The sequence below is a fragment of the Brassica rapa genome, chromosome A07, assembly GCF_000309985.2.
Source record: "Brassica rapa cultivar Chiifu-401-42 chromosome A07, CAAS_Brap_v3.01, whole genome shotgun sequence".
NCBI lineage: Eukaryota > Viridiplantae > Streptophyta > Magnoliopsida > Brassicales > Brassicaceae > Brassica > Brassica rapa.
In genome coordinates, this window is record NC_024801.2 from 19,872,391 (window position 1) to 19,893,273 (window position 20,883).

General features: G+C 37.0%; 5 protein-coding genes across 7 annotated transcripts; 2 read left to right on the top strand and 3 right to left on the bottom strand.

Moving 5' to 3' along the window:
• Positions 1-1,196: 1,196 nt before the first annotated feature.
• LOC103830447 (ATPase 9, plasma membrane-type) lies at positions 1,197-7,381 on the bottom strand. The gene is made up of 12 exons (XM_018653053.2): positions 6,959-7,381; positions 6,761-6,880; positions 6,576-6,674; positions 6,355-6,492; positions 5,189-6,073; positions 5,014-5,118; positions 4,609-4,918; positions 4,008-4,522; positions 2,095-2,268; positions 1,835-2,017; positions 1,589-1,770; positions 1,197-1,510 (listed from the first exon to the last, which is right to left on the bottom strand). Exons 1-12 carry the CDS (start codon positions 7,013-7,015, stop codon positions 1,414-1,416), a joined length of 2,865 nt encoding a protein of 954 aa, XP_018508569.2. The 5' UTR covers positions 7,016-7,381; the 3' UTR covers positions 1,197-1,413.
• Positions 7,382-7,637: 256 nt separating this feature from the next.
• On the bottom strand, positions 7,638-11,254 carry LOC103830448 (protein RAE1). Its single transcript, XM_009106227.3, has 12 exons — positions 11,128-11,254; positions 10,959-11,038; positions 10,734-10,820; positions 9,765-9,842; positions 9,486-9,679; positions 9,217-9,358; positions 8,907-8,987; positions 8,527-8,655; positions 8,355-8,432; positions 8,178-8,249; positions 7,955-8,035; positions 7,638-7,849 (listed from the first exon to the last, which is right to left on the bottom strand). Exons 2-12 carry the CDS (start codon positions 11,007-11,009, stop codon positions 7,802-7,804), a joined length of 1,041 nt encoding a protein of 346 aa, XP_009104475.1. The 5' UTR covers positions 11,010-11,038; positions 11,128-11,254; the 3' UTR covers positions 7,638-7,801.
• Positions 11,255-11,371: 117 nt separating this feature from the next.
• Positions 11,372-15,832, top strand: LOC103830450 (nuclear pore complex protein NUP96). The gene is made up of 6 exons (XM_009106228.3): positions 11,372-11,595; positions 11,768-14,289; positions 14,365-14,488; positions 14,603-14,751; positions 14,983-15,080; positions 15,495-15,832. The coding sequence occupies exons 1-6, from the start codon at positions 11,565-11,567 to the stop codon at positions 15,697-15,699; spliced, it is 3,129 nt and encodes a 1,042-aa protein (XP_009104476.1). The 5' UTR covers positions 11,372-11,564; the 3' UTR covers positions 15,700-15,832.
• A 273-nt stretch (positions 15,833-16,105) lies between these two features.
• On the top strand, positions 16,106-18,235 carry LOC103831420 (DCN1-like protein 4). The gene is made up of 9 exons (XM_009107314.3): positions 16,106-16,565; positions 16,712-16,799; positions 16,890-16,964; positions 17,053-17,089; positions 17,237-17,320; positions 17,520-17,580; positions 17,675-17,781; positions 17,866-17,931; positions 18,012-18,235. Exons 1-9 carry the CDS (start codon positions 16,478-16,480, stop codon positions 18,105-18,107), a joined length of 702 nt encoding a protein of 233 aa, XP_009105562.1. The 5' UTR covers positions 16,106-16,477; the 3' UTR covers positions 18,108-18,235.
• A 104-nt stretch (positions 18,236-18,339) lies between these two features.
• On the bottom strand, positions 18,340-20,590 carry LOC103830451 (deSI-like protein At4g17486). Of its 3 annotated transcripts, none has more exons than XM_009106229.3 (3): positions 19,644-20,590; positions 19,137-19,436; positions 18,340-18,764 (listed from the first exon to the last, which is right to left on the bottom strand). In XM_009106229.3, the coding sequence occupies exons 1-3, from the start codon at positions 19,774-19,776 to the stop codon at positions 18,499-18,501; spliced, it is 699 nt and encodes a 232-aa protein (XP_009104477.1). In that variant the 5' UTR covers positions 19,777-20,590; the 3' UTR covers positions 18,340-18,498. The 3 variants fall into 3 exon arrangements, with proteins under 3 accessions (XP_009104477.1, XP_009104478.1, XP_033130806.1); XM_009106230.3 differs by having other exon boundaries at positions 19,149-19,436; positions 19,644-20,023; XM_033274915.1 differs by having other exon boundaries at positions 18,385-18,764; positions 19,137-19,424; positions 19,644-19,864.
• Positions 20,591-20,883: the final 293 nt, after the last annotated feature.

A 20,883-nucleotide genomic window follows, 5' to 3' on the forward strand; every position in this document is an offset into this window, starting at 1 on the left:
ATCTATTATTGTTTAAAAGCAAAAAAAATAAACTTAAGGACCAACTAAAAGTCCCACTAATATCTGAAAATTTAACCAAAGTCCTTCTAATTGTCTAAACGACAATATGATTAAAAAACTCTAGAAACTTGGTTTGGTCCTACTATAAACATGCCTTAGTTAGAGGGTTATTGGTTTGTTTATGATTATTGATCAATTGGGTTGTAGTGGATGTTTAAACTTTAGGGGTTGGATGTACGCGCGCTGACCCCTCAATTTCTTGGTCTTCAGCCCCCTTACCCATGGTCTTGCAGTATGGAAATAAATATGATTTTTATTTTTGAACATATGATATGGTCGCATAACCCATGCTAGACTCATAAATAAATAGAATTCATAAGACAAAATAATATGCTAGATAATTCTTTTTCTTTATTAAAACCATCAATTAGTTTTAACTAACCATTAATCAAGTCGTTCATGAATATCAAACTCAAAAATGCGAATATATCAATTCTTCTAAATAGAATTTAGCAAGATTAAGAGATTTTTATGGAGTATTAAAAAGGTGTTTCGATATACACCCGAGATTGTTCGTGTAGTAAAGTTAAAATCGGATTGTATTAAGCTGAAGAACATAAATCAGTAATAAACATACCAAAACAGGGTTTTAACTCCCGTTGCCACCTTGCCGCCTAAATTGTGTGTGTCCGGATGCAAGGCCACCCAGGGGTTAGGTAGTTCATGAATTAACCTGGGTTTAACCTTCTTTTTTTTAAAAAAAAAAGAACATACCAAAATAGGGTTTGCGAGTGAATGACTTTCAGACACGTTTCAGTTGCAAGGTAAGCATCCATATGTGTGTAACACAAAAGTGTAGATAGCACGTGTCCTGACAGTAATGTGTTCGTGCAGTACACATCCATATTGTTAAGCGTTGATATTCATATTAGACGAACACATACATAATTACACGTACGTCTCTCTCTCAGTCTCGGAAAAGTACTTATCCTTCGATTGTACGAAAGCAGTCAGCGAACTAATATTTTTCATTTTTAGCAAAAATACAGGTAGCATATTTTTTTTGTTTTTTAAGCATATTATTTACACTTTTCTTAGAGTATCCACCAAGTAACTGTAAAATCCTATTAGTTGCATTGCATTTTCTTTTTGGCAAGCTTATGACTAGAAAACAAACTCAATGGTGGAATGAGAATTCTAAGTAATTGTAAAATCTTATTAGTTCTGTAAACGCAATAAAAACAAGAATATCTCAAAACAAATAAAGCAGCCAACAGCCACTGCTAATAAAAGAAACCTTTCTTTTCTTTTTCCTTTTGCAGTATTTTTCTAATTATGAAGGTGGTGGTTTATTATTCAATACTCTTGTGGTTTTGGTTCTAAACTAAACTGAGAAACACTTGTTTCTGAAAATCACAGGGTGTAGTGTTGCTGTATAGCCTCTATGTCAAGTCCCTTCTGCTTCACTACTGATTCCACGTGACCTTTCAAGGTATGACGCTCTCTTAACCTGAAAAATTATAAGACAAGAAAAGTGTTAAGGCCATATTCTGAGGAACAGAATGTTATGGACTAATCAGATCCTTGCCTTGCGACTTCAGCTCGTCTCTTGGCCTGATCTGCTATCTCTGAAAGTTCTCTGTAAGTGCTCTTATCATTGAACATCTCTGAGGGTTGAGCAGGTTGCAATCCGTGAAGGGTACGTTGAGCTTGTGCCCATTGTGCTTCCCTCTCTCCTTTTCCATAGTCTTTCTTTGACGTGAAAGCGGTCTGAACAAAAGGAACAAAGTTAAGAAACTTTACTCCAAAAAAGGACTAGTGTTCTTGTTTTCACCTTGTTCTCAATGACATTATCCCAAGCTCTACCACTTAGTGCATATCTGATGATGAACTTGAGGATATCCAATGGGATGTAAGTTACTATACTGTAGAGCCAGATAACCCCTGCCCATCCCCACCCAGTACCTCTGATTCTTGCAAAATCCCAGTTTGCGTACACGGCAATGATAGTAGCAACCTTATGTCAAAGAGAGACAAGAACAGTGTCAGTACATTGAGGCTTTGTATTCAAGAAGACCAAAAGCTTTAACTCACCAGCTGAGCTATGAAAAAGGCAGCGATTAACCAGAAGCCAGGACGTTCAGCATATGACCAGCTACGTGACCTTGTGACAAAGATAAGCGCCTGGCTAATGATACTAACTTGGAGGTATATAGCTGATGTAAGCTCGTGCGGATTGCCACTGATAGATCTCACACCAAACTTTGCCTGCACCAGGAACAAAACTGATCTCAGAGACACTAACTTGAATTTCGTGAAATGAAAGTCCTCATTAGGCATGCGGTCCAGGTAGTTCGGTTCAACATAAAATCCAGTTCGGTTCGATATTCAGTTCGGTTATTGAAAATCCTACCGAATTTTTTGATTTCAGTTATATTTTGATTTAATTTTGTTAAAATTTAGGATAAATTCGGTTAATTTTGGTTAGCTTGATTATTTCGGTTAGTTTGGTTTGAAATACGATTATTTCAGTTAGTTCAGTTTGGGGTTTTGGTATGGTTTGGTTATATATATCTTATATATTAAAACAGAAGTCATGACTTCTTTTCATGTGTGATTTTTTTTAGTTTGAACCATCCTAGAAAATATCATATTTTACATAAGTTCATTATTATATCTTTTAATATCTTTATTTTTTTTATTTGAAATACAAATGAATATACTTAAAATGTTCTAACAAAATCTTTTTAAAATCTTCTTAGAATCTTTTTAAATTTACTTTCAAAAATTAGTTAGTTTTAATTTAAATTATCATAAAATATAACTAGAAATTAAAATTGAATATAGTTTTCGTTTATAAACAAAAATTTAAATAAAATGAAATTAATTAATTTCAAAAATACATTTACTAATAAATTTTAAAGATTTTGTTAGAAATAAATATTTATATTTATTTTTATTTTTTTCAAATTTGTTTTCTAATAAAATAAAAATCATGATTTTTTTATGAGTGATATTTTTATTTTGACCATCATTTAAATTTTATATTAAATGTATCTCACTAATGCTAATATACATAATATTTTTAGTTACTTTAATCATAATATCTTTTAATTTAAAAAAAAACAAATTCTAACAAATCTCTTGAAAAAGATTATAATAAGATCTTAATTGTCATAAATTGAATATAAATATTTTTAACTAATTTCGTAATTAGTAATGAAATGTTACTAAAAGAATAAAATTATATCCTATTTTATCAATTTTATAATAATATCTATCATTTTTAAATAAAAATGTTATATTGAACAAAATATGATAAAATTATTTTAAATTGATAAGTTAACATATTTTTTTTATAAATATAAAATATTTATGCTAAAAATATAATATGTTGGTAGAACGGGTTAATATTAGTAAACTATATAATACATGTATAAAAATTTAACTTATCTTAAACTTTTTAATATACAGTATTTTATTATATAAAATTAATAAACATTAAAAAATTACTAAAAAAATCTAGCGATTTGAATTACGGATCATGATTATTATAATTTAAATACAATTTTTTTTTCATATATGTTGTTTCATGCATTAAAAATTTTAGTTTAGTAATCAAACGCAAATTCATTAAGACAATATATAATAAGCAACATATATATGTGATGATTTTAATTTATAGCATGAAAACTATAAAATTATTATATTTGGTATAATTATACAAACATTTAAATATGTGAGTAACATTAAAAATATATAATAATTATGTAAAACAAATATCTATATATATAAATATGAAAATATATACCCGCACGGTTGTGCGGATGGAAATCTAGTTTTTATTTAAAGAAAACCGAACTAAGTGATTGCCAAACGTACCAAAAACCGAACTTAAAAAAACTACCGAATCTAACCGAACACCTAACTGAACTAACCAAAAATTTTGCTCCGGTTTGGTTCAAAATCACAGCCCTAGTCCTCATAGTAAGGTAGAGTTCTCTTACCGAGAAGAAGTCAGTGCTCTCTGCTGCCCAGAAGAAAACAACAGTCATCACTGCAAGGTATGTGCCAAGAACAACACCAGTTGCAAATATCTCTTTGAGTTTCCATGAATCAGGAAGTGGAGAAGGCTTTACTCTGTCCTTTGATATAGTCATTATAGTACCATCATTCAAGATCGCTATTACCAACACCATGAATGGTGAGAAGTCGTACTTCCATATGAGTGCAAGCAGCATAAAGCCCAAGACTACACGGATTGTGATGGAAACTGCATAGATTGTGTAGTTCTTCATTCTCTGGAAGATGGCTCTACTCGTTAGTACAGCACTAACTATGACACTGAGACCTGGCTCGGTTAGTACAATGTCAGATGCACTTCTAGCTGCATCAGTCGCATCAGCAACGGCTATTCCAATGTCAGCTCTCTTGAGAGCTGGAGCATCGTTCACTCCATCACCAGTCATGCCACATATGTGCTTCATCTCCTGTAGCCTCTTCACAATCTCATACTTGTGTTCTAATCAAGAAAGATAAAAACAGATTCCATTAGTGAATACATGAATCCATTAATGTTTTCGTTAGATTTTTTTTTAATTGTTTTACCAGGGAAGACACCGGCGAATCCATCAGCCATCTCAATGAGTTCATCAACAGGAAGGCTAGATATAGATTCATCCTTATCCTGTCCAAGTAGAGCTGAAGAAGGATACATGTTTGTTCCCATACCGAGCCTACGACCAGTTTCCTTACCAATGGCGAGCTGGTCACCAGTGATCATCTTGACATTGACACCAAGGTCAAGAGCACGCCTGATTGTCTCTGCACTGTCATGTCTTGGAGGGTCAAAGAGAGGTAACAGACCAAGAAACTGCCATGGCTCTCCAGGGCTGTTCTTGTCCTTCTCGGAGACAGTCTAGGAAAAGTCAAAACATGAAAAGAACATTTTAACAAAGAACTAAACATATACTTGTCTCTAAAATTTTGGGATCAGGACATAAAAGCTTTTACCTGTCTGCCAACAGCAAGAGAACGAAGTCCTCTGTCAGCAAACTTGTCAATGATGTCATGAGCTCTCTTCTTTGCATCCTCTCTAAGGTTACATAGCTCAATGATCTACAGATTACAAAGACCAATCAGTGGAAAAGAACTTAAAAACTCTTTGAGAAGAATATGCATTTCTTACTTGCTCTGGTGCTCCTTTGCTGACACGGTGCCAGTTTCCACTAGCATCAATATAAGTGATAGCAGTACGCTTGTCCACAGGGTTAAATGGAAAGAAATGGACTTCAGTAATGCCCTCTCTTGCTTCTCTTGGATCACCAAGCATTCCCACAATGCAAGCATCAATAGCATCTTGGTTCTCAACTCTAGAGGCTCTTGCTGCATTCACAAGAAGCTGTTCCTTGTCCAAGTCTTTGACAAAAACCTCAACCATACTCTTGTCAACAGTAAGCTTGTTGAGTGTAAGAGTTCCAGTCTTGTCACTGCACAAAACATCCATCCCAGCCATCTCTTCAATAGCTGTCATTCTCTTTGTGATAGCTCCTTGTTGGGAGAGACGGTGAGAACCAATGGCCATGGTGACAGACAGAACAGTTGGCATTGCAATAGGTATTCCACCAATGAGAAGTACCAGAAGGTTGTCTATACCATCTCTGTAAGAACGGTGCTGGATAGGATACATGACAACGATCTCAATGACCATACCTATGGCGATGGAGCAGATGCAGAAGTTCCCAATAGCAGTCAACACTTTCTGGAAATGGCCTTCTTGGTTTGTGCTGTCTACTAGATGAGCTGCTTTGCCGAAGAAAGTGTGGACACCAGTGGCGATCACAACAGCTTCTAGCTCTCCTTGTTTGCAGGTGGAGCCAGAGTAAACTTCTTGGCCAGGGTTCTTGGTTACTGGTAAAGATTCACCGGTGAGTGCAGATTGATCAATCTTGAGAGGATCACCTTCCAGGAGACGACCATCTGCTGGAACAATGTCGCCTAGTTTGATGCTGATAATGTCTCCAGGAACCAATATAGCTGCCTCTTGCTCGCTCCACTTGCCATCCCTCAGAAGCTGTGATATGCATTAGTAATACATTGTTTTTTCTTGTAAGTATATACTCCATCCATTTTATATTAAGTGTTGTTTTAGTTTTTAAATTTTGTTTCAGTATAAATATCATTAAGTTTTCCAATTTTTTACTTGTTTTAAATTCATTAATTAATCAAATCAAACAATTTTTTTTATAAACATGGGTAAAATAGAAAATTTAACTTGTGTTCAAAATTTTTTAATAAAATTTATTATGAAACGGATGGAGTATTGTGAACTACTTTTTTGTTTGTAAAACTTACTTTGGTTTTGGGGGCTAGACCGGCCATCAAAGCGGCTGCTGCGTTGCCGGCGTTGTTTTCTTCAATGAAGCTAATGGTAGAGTTGATGATAAGAAGAACCGTGATACCCACGAAATCTTGCCAATCCGGTGGCCTTCCCTGCAGATTTCACAAGTTGTTTCAAAATGTGTTAAAAGTTAGAAAGAGAGGACGTGAGGTAGTAGTTAAGGTGGTAATATTACTCCTCCGTTGGCCAAGGCGATAGCCATGATAGCAGCTAACTCCATGACCCATGAGAGAGGGTTCCACATAAACCCTAAGAACTTCAAAACCTTGCTTTCCTGTGAGATTGAAACATGTTAAAAACTAGGCTTCCTTGGGAGTGAAGAAACAAAATAAATGAAAAAGGTTTGCTCAAGGTGTTTGCCTTTTTCTCTTCGAGCTTGTTAGGACCGAAGATCTCGAGACGAGTATGACCTTCGTCGCTTGTCAGTCCTTCCCTTGTGCATCTCAGCTGCGTAAACACCTCCTCTATTGGTATTTTCTCCTGTTCGGTCAAGAAAAAGTTAGCGTGGTATAAAAGATATCGAGAACGTAAAACTAAGATGGAGAAGAAGATACTAACGAGATCGATGCCTTCGTTCTTGATATCGTCCCAGCTAGAATCTTTCCCCGCCGCCATCTTGTGTTTTTTTTTTTCAGAAACAGGGGTTGTTTTCTTGTGTCTTTTCTTTTTAAAACTCTTTCTTGACAGATGTTTTCAAAGTTTCTTTGCAGTTTTTTGTGTGTGTTTTCAAACTGATAATTTTCTCTCGATTTTTTTCCTTTTTCTGTTGTTATTTCAACGAAACAGAAGAAACAAAAGGGAGAAAAACAGAAACAAGAAAATATATTTTTTTGTAAAATTATTTTTTGTAAGAAACTAGTGTTGAAGGTGTAGTCTTTATATAAGGTGTAGAGAGACAGATAACAAGATTAGCAGCGGGAGTTTTTGCAATGGGGAAAGTCCAGGTCCTTCGCTTCACTCCCGCTTTCATCTCCTCCTTCCACTAATCAACTTCCACTTGTCTTTCTGTCTCTCTCTGTGTTCTTTTGCCAAAATAACCATAACCACATGTAGGAGATTTTGCTCACAGTGAAAGAAAGAGATTAAAAAAGAATTAACTATTGCAAGACACTTGCATGATTAATACTCTCTCCGTTTTGGATGATATTTTGTTCCACAAAAGGAAATAAAAAGTGTGTATTCTTTGGACGATATTTATTTCTGACACTAATGATTTATCAATTGTAGAGTAAGGAGATGCATTAGGAGGGAAAGTGCTTTTCATTATGTTTTAGAGAGTAGTACTTAGACAAGACAATTCATGTTTAAGACCAAAACGAAATGAAGAAAGCTAAAAAAACACCATCCACTAAAGGGAAGAAGAAGAAGTCAAACTAAAAACTAAAAAGCAATTAGCAAATCTCATTTTTTGCTGGTTGTTACTCTTGGCTTCGCCTTCACCTCGCTTTCCTGCAAATTCATTCAAACCAAATCAATACACACTCCTCCTACTAATAATGTTTGGAAAGATGACTAATATTTTTATGAGTTGAGAGTTACACACTACACACATACCTCTGGCAGGTGCAAGAAGATGCTGCTTTTCGCAGTTGCCGGGTTGTGATTCTCTGCACCTTTGCTCCAGTCATAGCACGACTACAATACAAATGGAAAGAAAAACATTACTTTTATTCTATTTTCTCCATAGTCATTTGTATTATGATGAAAAATACTCTTTTGATTTTGCACATGTAACATCATATGATAAAGTGTAAAACAAAGAAGATGTAGAGCATACCGCATAGGCATATATGGACCCATCGTGGTTAAACGAACTACAAGTAATTGGCTGATTGCACCTTGACATCACCTGACATTCATCAGTAAACAATGCACACAAACCAGTTAGATATTCTATATATTAACAAGACAAAAATCTCAATGGAAAACAAAGATGCAACACGATGATTAATACCTTGAGTCTTTGTTTGCTATCCTTGTCCCAGAAATGGAACGCCCCATCGGAGCCAGCAGTGGCAAAAGTGCCATGTACCTTCATATTACACAACTCAAACAATTACCATCTGTACAAATCTACTTTCATGATGTTTTGAAGCTTAAGAACACATAAGCCAAAGAGAGCTTACTGGGTGGAAGTTCAGAGCATTGACAGAATAGATATCATTCCCATCTCTGTGACATTTGAATGTGAAGTTTTTGTCCTGTTGAGAACCATCCAGATGGTGGACACCAACCCGCCCCTCAATTGAACCAACCTACAGTGAGAGGAAAGAGCATCGGATCTGGTTACATATTGAACGATTTGTGTGATCTAGATAAGGTGTGACTGATTAAACAACTACAAACACTACTATACTTTATTTGTCACTAAAACAACCAACAGAAACTTCTCAACTAATAAAAGAGCGTGAGAGCAACGCAAAATGTAATCATCAGCAAACAACCTAGATTCCTGTACCATTGAATTAGCCAAAACGCAATTGAAAAGATATACAAGAAGACATACCAAAAATCCTTGCTGATCAGGGAAGGCAGCAACACACCTCGTCTGGTACTTCAGCGGTGACACGACTCTCTTGAACTCGGTCTGCAGTTTACCAAATTAATAAAAAGTTTATTACACAAGAGAGATAGTAAATCTGATGCGTTACAAAGACTTGTTCTTTGTAAGATAGAATACAGGCTTATTCAACTGATACATATCCATATGGTGCTAAAATAATCCATGAATTCTCAAAACAATGTGATGAGCATTCTTAGCACTCGGAGCTCATACACAAGTCATAAAATAGAAAAAAACAAGGACATGATCGTACCTGAGGATTTTGTAAGTTGAAGACAATCAGATTCCTATCTGCAGTTCCCACAACCAGCAGAGGATGTTTCACAGACAATGAATAGCATTTATCTGGAAGCTGTTGGGTATGGACTGGAGTTTGCTGCCTTGTGTCCCAATATCTGGAAGAAAAAAACAACATACATTGTTAGATAAATAAACATAACGCACATAAATTAGTTTAATCAGTCAACCAATTCTACCACTTGCTTGATTCCATCATAAAACATAAAGAAGAACCATTCTTACTTCAAGGTCTTATCCCAGCTTCCAGTGACGAGGAGATTCATTCCGGGGATACAGGCCATGTCAACAATAGGAGCATCGTGCACAGCAACAGTAACAGGTTGACCACCTGACAACAAGGGCCACATTTTGGCTTGCTTATCACAACCTCCACTAAAGACAGTGGTTCCATCATCTTTCCAAGCAGAGCACAAAACCTTCATCACAAGTAAATACAACAATCATCAGACTCTATGCAAACACGAATGCAAGATTAAAAAAAAAAGAAGGCAAAATAGTTACCGGCTGATCATGTGAAATAGATGCTTTTGGAGCACTTGATAGAGAGGTTCCACTACGGGATATTTCCCAACACCTCACCTGCAAAACAATACGAAGCAAGTCCACATAGAGATTTCAGAGAGTGAGCATGCAAAAGGATAGAGAAACAAGCTGTGACAAGAGTTCTTCTTAAGCCTGTGGTTGATATCAATCCTTTGTTGGTAAACACTGCATCAAGTAAAGAGACACCAGCGAGCAACATGCCTAAGGTGAGCACAGATATACTGCCAATTCAAACAGTAGCTAAATTTTCAACAGTGCTTCAGCCTCATCATTCTCCTTCCCAATCCGGAGGTTCAGAAACTTCCTCAGAACCTCAGGGAGCTACTTCTCCTCAGGATAGCTCCATTGCTTTCGAACACTTGTTTCCTAGTGCCAAGTCAACTTCAGCCTCTACACTAGCAGGTTCACCATCTGCTCACACTACTCCAGCCCAAGTTATGGACAATGTTCCATCTGCTATTATCAGTAATGAGGGTGCTACACCCTCAGGAAATGATCCAACAATCATGACCCCTCACTCAACCAAGTTTATCCAAGAGCATGGTAATATGGAAAGTGATTTCCATATTAATGAGCAAATGGATGAATATGGAAGTGTGTCAAGAGGGGGTAGGCTGCTCAAGCGTACACAAAGGTACCAAGAGATGGAATGGCATACCGTTCGTGGACGAGGAAACCGAGGTCGTAAGGGTCGAGGTTCCTAATCAAGCGCACAAGAAACCTTTTAAGTTTGGTTAAACTAAAGAGTTGTTCTAACTCATTGGGTTTCTATAGCTCTTTCAATGCTTACTTTATGTACTAAACTTTTTCAAACTATGTGACTTAACAAATCACATCTTGTACTTTGTTTTTTAATTGAAAGCCTTTTTACAAAAAAAAAAGAGTTCTTCTTAAGCCATGAAGGAAGCAAAGAATCATCAACTAAACCTGATTGTCCCAGGAAGTGGCGACGAGTACATCAGCTCTTGGACTAAAACTCAAGCTCGAGATAGAATCCGATGGAGATGGAGTAACCTGCACGAAAATCGAAACCAGTACGTGAAGATACGAATCTTGTAAACCTAAAGCTTAATATCGCAACGCAGTAACAGAACAACACACTAAATACTAAGCGAATCAAACAGAGTAATCAACCGCCATAGAAGAAATCACCTCAAAGGATTTGTTAGGGTTAGTGTTCGCCGTCGCACCAAAGGTAACCATTATCGCGAGCCGAGGTCGTTACGGAATCACTGTAGAAAAAAAGGTTCGATTTAGGAGATAAGAGTAATGCTCGTCAACGAACGAGGTTTATGAGAGAGAAGAATCGAAAGAGAGATACCTAGAGAGAGAGAGGAAGAGGAAGGTCCGTCGTCGGAGATGAGTCTTTGCCGTTAAAGCAGATGAAGAGGAGGGAAAACGAATTGAGTCGAGAAGCTATATATAAAGGGGTCCCACCCCTGCGTCTTGTTTACGTCCCCGCGAAACGTTTATCTGACGCTACTCACACAAAAATGAAAAATGGGCCTAAACGTTGGGCTTTTTGGCCCATTTATTAACAATTACATGTATATGTTTTTAGTCGGGTCGGATCAGAAAACGGATCCTAACCAAACTTGCCAGATCTATTGAGCGCTTTACCTCCTTTTCCATCAGCGACTTAGAGTGTATAGTAGAAGACGAAGAAGCAAGAGGGTTTTAGATCGTCGTCGCCGCCGTCCGTGAGCAACGGATTCGTTGTAGCGATCTGGAAAAAGGCACAGGAAAAACCCTAGGCTGATGGCGTCTCTTTCTATTCTTCCAGCTCCAGGTAACTCTTTTGAATCTGTTTTCCAGTGGAGCTTGTGTATGGTATTGATGTTTAAGCGTAGAATCATGCTTGCGAGCTTCAATCTATCACTGTATCGACTCCGTCTGTTGATTCATTAAGTTTCAAAGGATTCGTTTGCGTTGCTGATCTTGAATTTGAACTTTGTTGACAGAGATTTCAACGATGGCTACAAGTTTGGACTCACGAAAGAAAAGAAGGATCTCTTTAGATGAAGATTCTATGGTATCTGAACATTACGAAGGCATCAGAGATTCGTTCCCTTCGTTGAGTTCACTCGACTACTTCTTGAAGCCGTCCATGAACGAGCTGGTGGAGCGAGAAATTGAAAGCCCTGGTTATTGCAGCCGTGTTCCTGATTTCACTATTGGGAGGATTGGTTACGGTTTTATAAAGTTTCTTGGAAGTACAGATGTTAGAAAGTTAGATCTGGATCAGATTGTTAAGTTTCGAAGGCACGAGGTGGTTGTTTACGATGATGAGAGCTCCAAGCCTGCTGTTGGCGAGGGGCTTAACAAGGCTGCTGAGGTCACTCTGTTCGTGGACATAGCTTGTGGGAAAGAGCGGGCTGGCCATGTTTCTTCTAAGTTACAACAGAGTGCTGAAAGACAAGGGGCAACATTCATCTCATTTGATCCTGAGGATGGTTTATGGAAGTTTCTGGTTCCTCATTTCAGCAGATTTGGGTTGAGTGATGATGAGGCAGAAGATATGGCTACGGATGATAATACCCCAGGTTTGGAGAGTCGTGTAGGATTGAATGGGGATATGGTGGTTGCTGACATTGATAAAATGGAAACTTCTGAGCCAGAGCTTTCTCATTCTCTTCCGGCCCATCTGGGACTTGATCCAGGAAAGATGAGAGAAATGAGGATGCTTATGTTTCCTAATGAAGATCTTGACGAAAGTGAGGATCTTAGAGATCAAACTTCCTTTCACATGACATCCTTGAGTAAACAAAACGCAAGACCTTCACAGAGAAGTTCTCAAAGAAGTAGTCATCAAGATACTCCACCGGTTGTGAGGAAAACACCGCTTGCTTTGCTGGAGTATAACCCTGGTAATGATAAAAGCTCTCCAGGCAGTATCCTGATGGTCCAACAAAACAAGAACTTGGCAGTGAGGAAGTCGAAAATGGGAGGTTTCGAGCTTGACATCAGCCATGAGACGCCAGTAACTGATAATTATTCCCGTAATGTTGTAGATGCAGCGTTGTTCATGGGAAGGTCGTTCCGTGCAGGTTGGGGCCCAAATGGCGTCATTCTTCACACTGGCAAGCCAATAGGCAGTTCTAGTTCCCAGAGAGTATTGTCTTCTGTGATCAGTGTAGAAAAGGTAGCAGTTGACAAAGTCGTTCGAGATAAAAAGGAAAAAGTTCAGAAAGAACTTATTGACTCTGCCTTTGAGACTCCCTTAAGCCTCCACAGGGAATTATATCATGAAGAAGATGAAGTCAGGTTTGGCTCTTTTAGTCTTAAGCTTCAGAGAGTTGTCACTGATCGTGTGGTTCTTTCAGATATCTGCCGAAACTATATTGATATAATCGAGAAACAGCTGGAGGTTCCTGGGTTGTCCACCTCAGCGAAGCTGTTTTCGACTCACCAAGTCATGGTGTGGGAACTCATAAAAGTTCTCTTTTCTGAGAGACAGAGTACTGAACGTTTGAGTTATGCAGCTTCGGATAATGAGGAAGACATGATGCAGGATGTGAAAGAAGAGTCTGCAGAAGTTGATACAGAAGCTCTTCCACTTATCCGAAGAGCAGAATTCAGTTGCTGGCTCCAAGAGTGTGTCAGTCACCGTGTACAAGAAGATGTGAATGATTTAAATGGTTCTGGCTACCTTGAGCACTTGTTCTTTCTTCTTACTGGACGAGAGCTTGATTCAGCTGTGGAACTTGCCGTATCTAAGGGAGACGTTAGACTCGCTTGTTTGTTGAGCCAGGCTGGTGGTTCAACTGTAAACCGCAATGATATCATGCAGCAGCTTCACCTTTGGGGAAGGAACGGGCTGGATTTTAACTACATTGAGAAGGATAGAGTAAAGCTGTACGAATTGCTTGCTGGTAATATCCACAATGCGTTACAAGATTTTGCAATTGACTGGAAGAGATTCCTAGGGCTGTTAATGTGGCATCATCTGTCTCCGGACAGTTCATTGCCTGTCATCTTCAGAAATTATCAACTCCTATTAGATCAGGAGAAAGCTCCCTGGCCCGTCCCAATATATATTGACGAAGGAACTGCAGATGGCGTTGTAAGCAACACCAACCATTCTGACATCTTGTATTATCTTATGCTTCTACACAGCAGAGAAGAGGAAGAAATTGGTTTTCTGAAGACCATGTTCAGTGCCTTCTCTTCAACTGACGATCCTCTTGACTATCATATGATCTGGCACTACCGGGGAATCTTAGAAGCAGTGGGAGCTTTCACTTCAGATGACCTTCACGCTATCGATATGGGATTTGTTGCACAGCTTCTCTCTCAGGGCCTTTGCCATTGGGCTATCTACGTTGTTCTTCACATACCCTACCGCAAAGATCAACCATATCTACACGTCATTGTCATTCGAGAAATCCTGTTTCAATACTGTGAAACTTGGAGTTCTATGGAATCACAGCGGCAATTTATCAAGGACTTGGGTATCCCTTCCGAATGGATGCACGAAGCTCTGGTAAGGACACTATAGAAAGCCTTTTTCTATCTAATACCGATGTGCTAATTGCTATTTTATTTTCTTTTATCGCAGGCAGTTTATTACAATTACAACGGAGATTTCTTAAAGGCTCTTGACCACTTCATCGAATGCGCAAACTGGCAAAAAGCTCATTCCATTTTTATGACATCAGTTGCTCATTCATTGTTTTTGTCAGGTAAGCTCTTTCATTTCCTTATATGCAGACTCTTTTGCTCAACTGAAACACGATTCAAGTGTAGTGTAGGAAGGATCTGTTTGGAGTGATATGTTTAATCTTTGATAAATGCAGCTAACCATTCAGAAATATGGAGAATTGCCACGTCAATGGACGATCGCAAGTCTGAGATTGAAAACTGGGACTTGGGTGCTGGGATTTACATGTCTTTCTATTTACTAAAGAGTTCTTTGGAAGAAGATGCTGATACAATGCTAGAACTGGTACGTTTACTTCGTTAGAATCTTAAATTTGAGATTAAACTCCTGAAGCTCTCAAATTGCTTAAACTTCAATTTGACGGGTGTTGATCAAGCTGGCTGTACAATATATAGGTTATTGTACTGATACTCACCGAAATTGCTTCAAACTCCCTATGATCATGGCCATAATGATCTCTTTCTCGAATTGTAAATTATATGCATAACACGAGCAACACAACTTTTGCTTCGACAGGATTCCCCTGAGAGCAGAAACGAGTCGTGCAGAAGTTTTGTCGGTCGTTTAAACGAGTCATTGGCTGTTTGGGGTGATAGATTACCAGTTGAGAGCAGGTAATTACTTCACATGTCTCACACTTGCCAATAGCATTGAATCGTTAAGAACTAGTCATTACTTGCATGCACTTGTTTGATCCTTGTTTGTTCATGCGGTCCACCGGATTGTATAAGATTGATTTTAAATCAATAAGACCTCTTCTTACATATTACCATAACCTAGAAAGTCATACATAATGGAGCAGTTTTAAATGGATCCTTCTAAATTTGGTGGCATCCATAGTAATGGCTCCTAAACTAAGGCAGTTGGCTTCTGATGACTACATAGCTCAAGTTTGCTGTGTGGACAGATACGGGTCAAACATCTCAGAGAGATTATAAGTTCATCACAAAAAAAAATTCTTAGCATTTTATTGAATTTGGTTACAAGAAATACTAAACGCACAAGCTCTCTTATTTGTTTGATGGCAGAGTCGCATACTCGAAGATGGCAGAGGAAATCTGCGAGTTGCTTCTGTCAGGTCTGAGTGTGTATCCTGATAGAGACTCTCAGCTAAGCTGTTTTGTGACAGCCTTCAAAGCTCCTTTACCAGAAGATGTAAGATCATCACATCTGCAAGATGCTGTCTCTCTCTTCTCTCTATATCTCTCAGAGACAGGACAAGCACCAGCTTAGTGACCCATGCATTACTTAATAACTCTTTTTTTGAGGAGGGTCTTATTTTCTTACTAGTGGTCAGTGGAACAGACTCGGTTGACTTTGTCGTGTGTATGTTATATTTAGAAGCGTTAAGTGAATGATTTTGATTTTCTCCCGTTTTAGAAACTTGCCAAATCTTATAAATATTAATGGACACTACTATCAGGTCATAAACAAAAAGCTGTAGAAGGGGAAGTAAACTCTTCTCTTGAAAAACTGACCAGATTGCATTATTGTTTTTAAATGTATTTTGCAATGTTATAAAATTCCGTCTAGACAATAAATCCTTAATAAGCAAAACATTTTTCTAAAATGAGATTTAAACAATATTTGTATTGAATTCTTAAATATTGGTATTTTGTATCTAAATTGTGTTGATTTTTTTGGTTAGAAAGTACTTTATAGAATGTACCATGAGAAAACTATTAGATAAACATAAAATAAAATAAAATAAAAGATGTCTAATTAAATAAACTTTTTAGAAAATTGGTAAATTGATGTTAAGAAAAAAAGAGAGGGTGAGTTGACAATAATATTAGTTAGTTATAAAAAAAAACCAAAATAGTATTAGTTTTACTTTTATCTCCTAGAAGAAGATTAAGTCTATCCGTCTATAAAAGCCTGTATACGTATAAAAAGCTAGGACGAGAAATTGACCTAAGCTTTCTCTCGCTGTCTCTTTTACCTTGCCTCCTTAGTTCCTTGAGCTAGAAGCTTCCCCGTCGTGAGTGTGCACTTTGGTTGCGGTTTAGATATGCCACCTCGTTCTGCGTCCAAGCCGTCCAAGAAACGGAGTAACCCTGATTCAGTTACCTCTTCAGCCACTGGTCCCGTTCCCTCAGGTACCACAATAACATAGCTCGCCTTAGGGTTTATATCATAGAAACTTGGAATTCGCTTTTTGTGATTTTCATCTTTAGTCTAAGAAAAGCTCGATGTTATGGGCTTTTGTACTTGGTTATGACAACAATCTTTGTGTTTGTTACAGCTTATAGTAAGAAAAAGGCGTCCAAAGAGGTGGATGAAACAGATAAATTGTTTGATAAGTATGCTAATGCATCTTCTGGTGTCATTGAGTAAGTTCAAAATATCACATTCCTCTTCTTTGTTAGAATGTAACCCATTCATCAACAAGTTCTAACACTTGTTCTTATTACATCTAACAGTCCAGAAGGAATTGAGAAACTTTGCTCCAGTTTGGAAGTTCCTCATACCGATATCAGGATCTTGATGCTAGCTTGGTAACCCATTATTCTTCTTCTTTATATGTTTTGGTTCCGAGCACAAGTGCATATCCTTTATACCTTTTTTCTAACTCGCTTTTTACAGGAGAATGAAGGCTGAAAGACAAGGTTACTTCACCAAGGTAATAACACTGGCTCCACGATGATACGTCAAACCATTGAATCACAAACCTTTTTTTTCCTTTGATATTTGAAGATTAGGTACTTCTTGTTTATTACTTTCTTTTTTTGTGTATGATCTTAACTCGTTTTGTACACACCTATAATAGGGTGAATGGAGAATAGGACTCAAGGCTTTAAAAGTTGACACGATCGGTAAATTGAAGAAAGCCCTTCCAGAACTCGAGAAAGAGGTTCATTGCTTGATCTCTTTATTTAACATTGATTAGCATCTTCTTGATATCATAAGACCGTCTCTAAGACTCTAACCCATCTATATCTTTAACATAATAGAGTTTCTCAATTTTAGAAAATAAATATAGAGAAAAATATATAAGTGAATTGGAGATACTCTAAAGATTAAATTGTGTTAATGTTTCTTCGTTATTTCAGGTCAGAGAGCCATTAAATTTTCGAGATTTTTATGCTTATGCCTTCCAGTATTGTTTGACAGGTAATATCATCTACCACTGCCTTATAAACATGAAACTATATGATTTGTGTGACATCTGATACAATAATTATTATTGTTATTATTATCCATGCAGAAGACAAACAAAAGTTCTTAGACACTGAGACTATATGTCAACTCCTAGATATGGTCTTAGGATCAACATTCCGTGCCCAGGTTGACTACCTTATAGACTACCTAAAGGTTTGGCTCCACCTTTTTGTCTTCAAACATCTTCTTTATCTATCTTCAAAGTGGTTGTCAGTTGTATAATTTCATTATGAACAGATCCAGAAGGATTACAAAGTCATCAGCATGGACCAATGGAGGGGATTCTGTCGATTCTGCAATGAGGTACTTCTCCTTCGTCCTTGATGGCCATCTTCTTCAACCAAATGTATTTGCATCTAATGTGAGTTGTTTTTGCATTGCAGATAAGTTTCCCAGACATGACCAACTACAATCTAGAACTTGCTTGGCCATCAATTCTTGACGACTTTTTTGAGTGGTTGCGCGAAAAACAAGCCTGAAAGTTACACAATCACAGTCAAATAACTTTGAATTTGAGTATTGTTTACCCACCCTTGATGAACACATAATGCTTGCCATATATATGAGTTTCTATATTCAAATGTTTTGCTCTTGTCTTAAGGTTTGGTGTTGTTGGCTCATGTTGCTTTTTCATCATTAAATTTAATTTGTTTGCAAATTATATTTAATTATTTTAAAATTTCTTGAATAAATACTGCTGAAAGTGATATATCAGTTTAAAAGGTTTATGGAATATATTCTCCTTATAGTTTCATATAAAGTCAAGTCCATAGATTGATTCTTCTTTTTTACTTTACTTCTTTAACAAGATTACAAAGCACAACTGCAACTAGTTAAAAAGAAAAGATTAAAAGTGAATTTTATTGATGGTCAAGTGGTGGAAGAGCTGAGAATCAATGTCGATGAAGGTTGCATGGCACGACGAGGACGCCTTTTCCTGCTTCGGCCACGAACTTGAACTGAAGGAGATGAAGATGATGGCGAAGGTGTATCAGTAGTAGACCTCTCTCTTCTTGATACACTCGTCAGTTTCTTCGTGTTAGCTTCTGCCTCACATGTTTTGTCTTGGTTGACTCGATTGTCCGCGAGCTTGGTCGCGTTTATGGTTGCAGGAAGTACACAGTTGCATATGAATCCTATATTTTTAACATGGAGCAAGGAAACAGAGTCTTTTCAAGAATGTTCAAAAATGCATTATGATGTGAAACTTAAAGCCAAGCCCAAGTCATACTATATGTATCAATAAACCCACAAGCTGAACTTGGTGCACAAGCATCTTTCAAGCAGAACTTGGTTCACAATCTAGGGCTGTATCGATAATTCTTAAAGCTAGACTCGGTTTTCACTTGGCTATGCTCAGAACCGGCTCTGGTTTTTTGTTCAATAACTTAACCATCCCATTATTCTACATGTAACCAAAAGCTAGTGAATATTAGCATCACTACAAACATTAGTTACCAGCTTCAGTAAGAAATAAACCAAAAATGTAAAGAATCGAGGGGTGTTACCAAAGAGTTTACCGATTCTTGCAAGACGGTTAACCCAACTAGGAATTGGATTCCCGGTTAACTTCATACAAGTGTCGTCGCAGAAGTGGTTGCAGTTGTTGGTGATGAGATTGTAAGAACTTCCTTTATACTTGTCTGCAAGTTGATCCATCGTAGCTCTCACTTCCAATGGCCCAAGATCCGTTTTACCAATCAAAATTGATTTCCTAAACGTAAACCCTTCGCATTGCTTCGGTTCTCCTTCGAATATTCCAGTACTTGGATATTCATGAGCTCCAAAAGCATACTCTATACCATGAACTATATAAAAATATATATATTGTAAAGCTAAATTCTTCAAGAAAACATAATAAAGATTATTTGCAACAGAGTTTCGTGTTCTATGACTTAAATTCTGAAGAAAATCCGATCAAGATTGATATTATATTTACTAAAATCACTATTTAGATCTAAAACCTGAATATCAAGTTTCAGGAAAATGAAAAGACAAGAGTCACAAAGACTTACCTTCAACACCAGAGTGGTAAACACCAAGACCAAACCAGTAAGCGTAGCCATTGATGGGAGTTAGATCGTACACATTGAGATACACAGGAACATTTCCTCTATCCACGACGCTTGAGTTTTTCCTGCAGAGCATTTTAAGGCAGAGTATCACCGGCGGCAGTAAGTTCTGACGGTGGAAGATGACTGGTTCTATATAAACTATCCGAGTTGATGACAATGTACTCTTTTCAGTTTAGCATAAAAATTATACAAAATGCCAACGATGTTGTCTTAAAAAGTTGAAGACGAAGACGAAGAAAAGACTTGGTTTAGCTAATTAGTTTCCGAATCTTATACTATAAGTTAATGCCTAACGATATACTTCTATAAATAAATACAATTTTGTTTTTAGAAATATATTTTATTTTCACTTGGCAATATCTATTATGATTTTTTTCATAAACGAGACCATCATGATTCATGAACCAATTAACTACCTTATATTCTATGGTTTATAAATTAAAAACTTAAATTAATATGGGAGATATGCTTTAATAATTTACAGTTTTATTATGGGGTCCAATATAAAGCTTAATATTCCGTATCTTTGGCTACAACTTTTTGTCTCGAGACCACCCTTTTTCTTTTTAAATTTGACATAAATGTAATAAATTTAAATAAATTTGTGGAAGTGGTGCGGCTAATTATGAAGCAAATTTTCTGCTTAAAGCATATATTATTTTTTAGACAACATACTAAATTAAAAAGTGTAAGATGTTGTAAAAACTACTATAAACTAAGAGTTTCGAGTTGTCTGAAAAGTTCAACTTTCTGTCTTGAAAAATATGAAATATATCAGAGGCCTGCCACTAATTTGCATTAGCTAGATTAATAATAATATTTTTTACCCATAAGGCATAATACAATAATTAAAAAAATAGAGAAAGATGTCCACATCTTAGCTTACAAACAGTCAGCAGAGCTGGAAAAAGGCAAAGTGAAAGAGACCATTCAAAAAATAAAAAGGAAACAAATATTTGTTGACAAAGATACAAATTAGATTCAAGTCTGCGTCATTACATGCTAAGTTTGTTAACTGTTCCCTAATTTTGATTACTACTCAGATAAACATCTAATAAGCGATAAAAAGAAATCCGGTTAATCACATCGTACCGACTGGTATAACTTAAGTGATCAACCCATAACCCAACACCCGGTCTGATTCGGATAAACCGCCTCAACGCTGCGTTTTGAAACGCTG

Coding starts and splice junctions, on each gene's coding strand:
- LOC103830447 (XM_018653053.2), bottom strand. CDS start 7,015: ATGGCGGCGGGGAAAGATTCTAGCTGGGACGATATCAAGAACGAAGGC. Junction 2,018..2,094: donor CCTTTTTCATAGCTCAGCTG/GTGAGTTAAAGC, acceptor CTTTGACATAAG/GTTGCTACTATCATTGCCGT. Junction 1,511..1,588: donor AGACGAGCTGAAGTCGCAAG/GCAAGGATCTGA, acceptor ATAATTTTTCAG/GTTAAGAGAGCGTCATACCT.
- LOC103830448 (XM_009106227.3), bottom strand. CDS start 11,009: ATGGTTACCTTTGGTGCGACGGCGAACACTAACCCTAACAAATCCTTT. Junction 8,250..8,354: donor ATAGCAAACAAAGACTCAAG/GTATTAATCATC, acceptor GATGAATGTCAG/GTGATGTCAAGGTGCAATCA. Junction 8,036..8,177: donor GGTCCATATATGCCTATGCG/GTATGCTCTACA, acceptor TTTGTATTGTAG/TCGTGCTATGACTGGAGCAA.
- LOC103830450 (XM_009106228.3), top strand. CDS start 11,565: ATGGCGTCTCTTTCTATTCTTCCAGCTCCAG. Junction 14,290..14,364: donor AATGGATGCACGAAGCTCTG/GTAAGGACACTA, acceptor CTTTTATCGCAG/GCAGTTTATTACAATTACAA. Junction 15,081..15,494: donor AGATTACCAGTTGAGAGCAG/GTAATTACTTCA, acceptor GTTTGATGGCAG/AGTCGCATACTCGAAGATGG.
- LOC103831420 (XM_009107314.3), top strand. CDS start 16,478: ATGCCACCTCGTTCTGCGTCCAAGCCGTCCAAGAAACGGAGTAACCCT. Junction 17,321..17,519: donor TTCCAGAACTCGAGAAAGAG/GTTCATTGCTTG, acceptor TCGTTATTTCAG/GTCAGAGAGCCATTAAATTT. Junction 17,932..18,011: donor TCTGTCGATTCTGCAATGAG/GTACTTCTCCTT, acceptor TTTGCATTGCAG/ATAAGTTTCCCAGACATGAC.
- LOC103830451 (XM_009106229.3), bottom strand. CDS start 19,776: ATGCTCTGCAGGAAAAACTCAAGCGTCGTGGATAGAGGAAATGTTCCT. Junction 19,437..19,643: donor TTACCACTCTGGTGTTGAAG/GTAAGTCTTTGT, acceptor ATTTTTATATAG/TTCATGGTATAGAGTATGCT. Junction 18,765..19,136: donor AAGAATCGGTAAACTCTTTG/GTAACACCCCTC, acceptor TTAAAAATATAG/GATTCATATGCAACTGTGTA.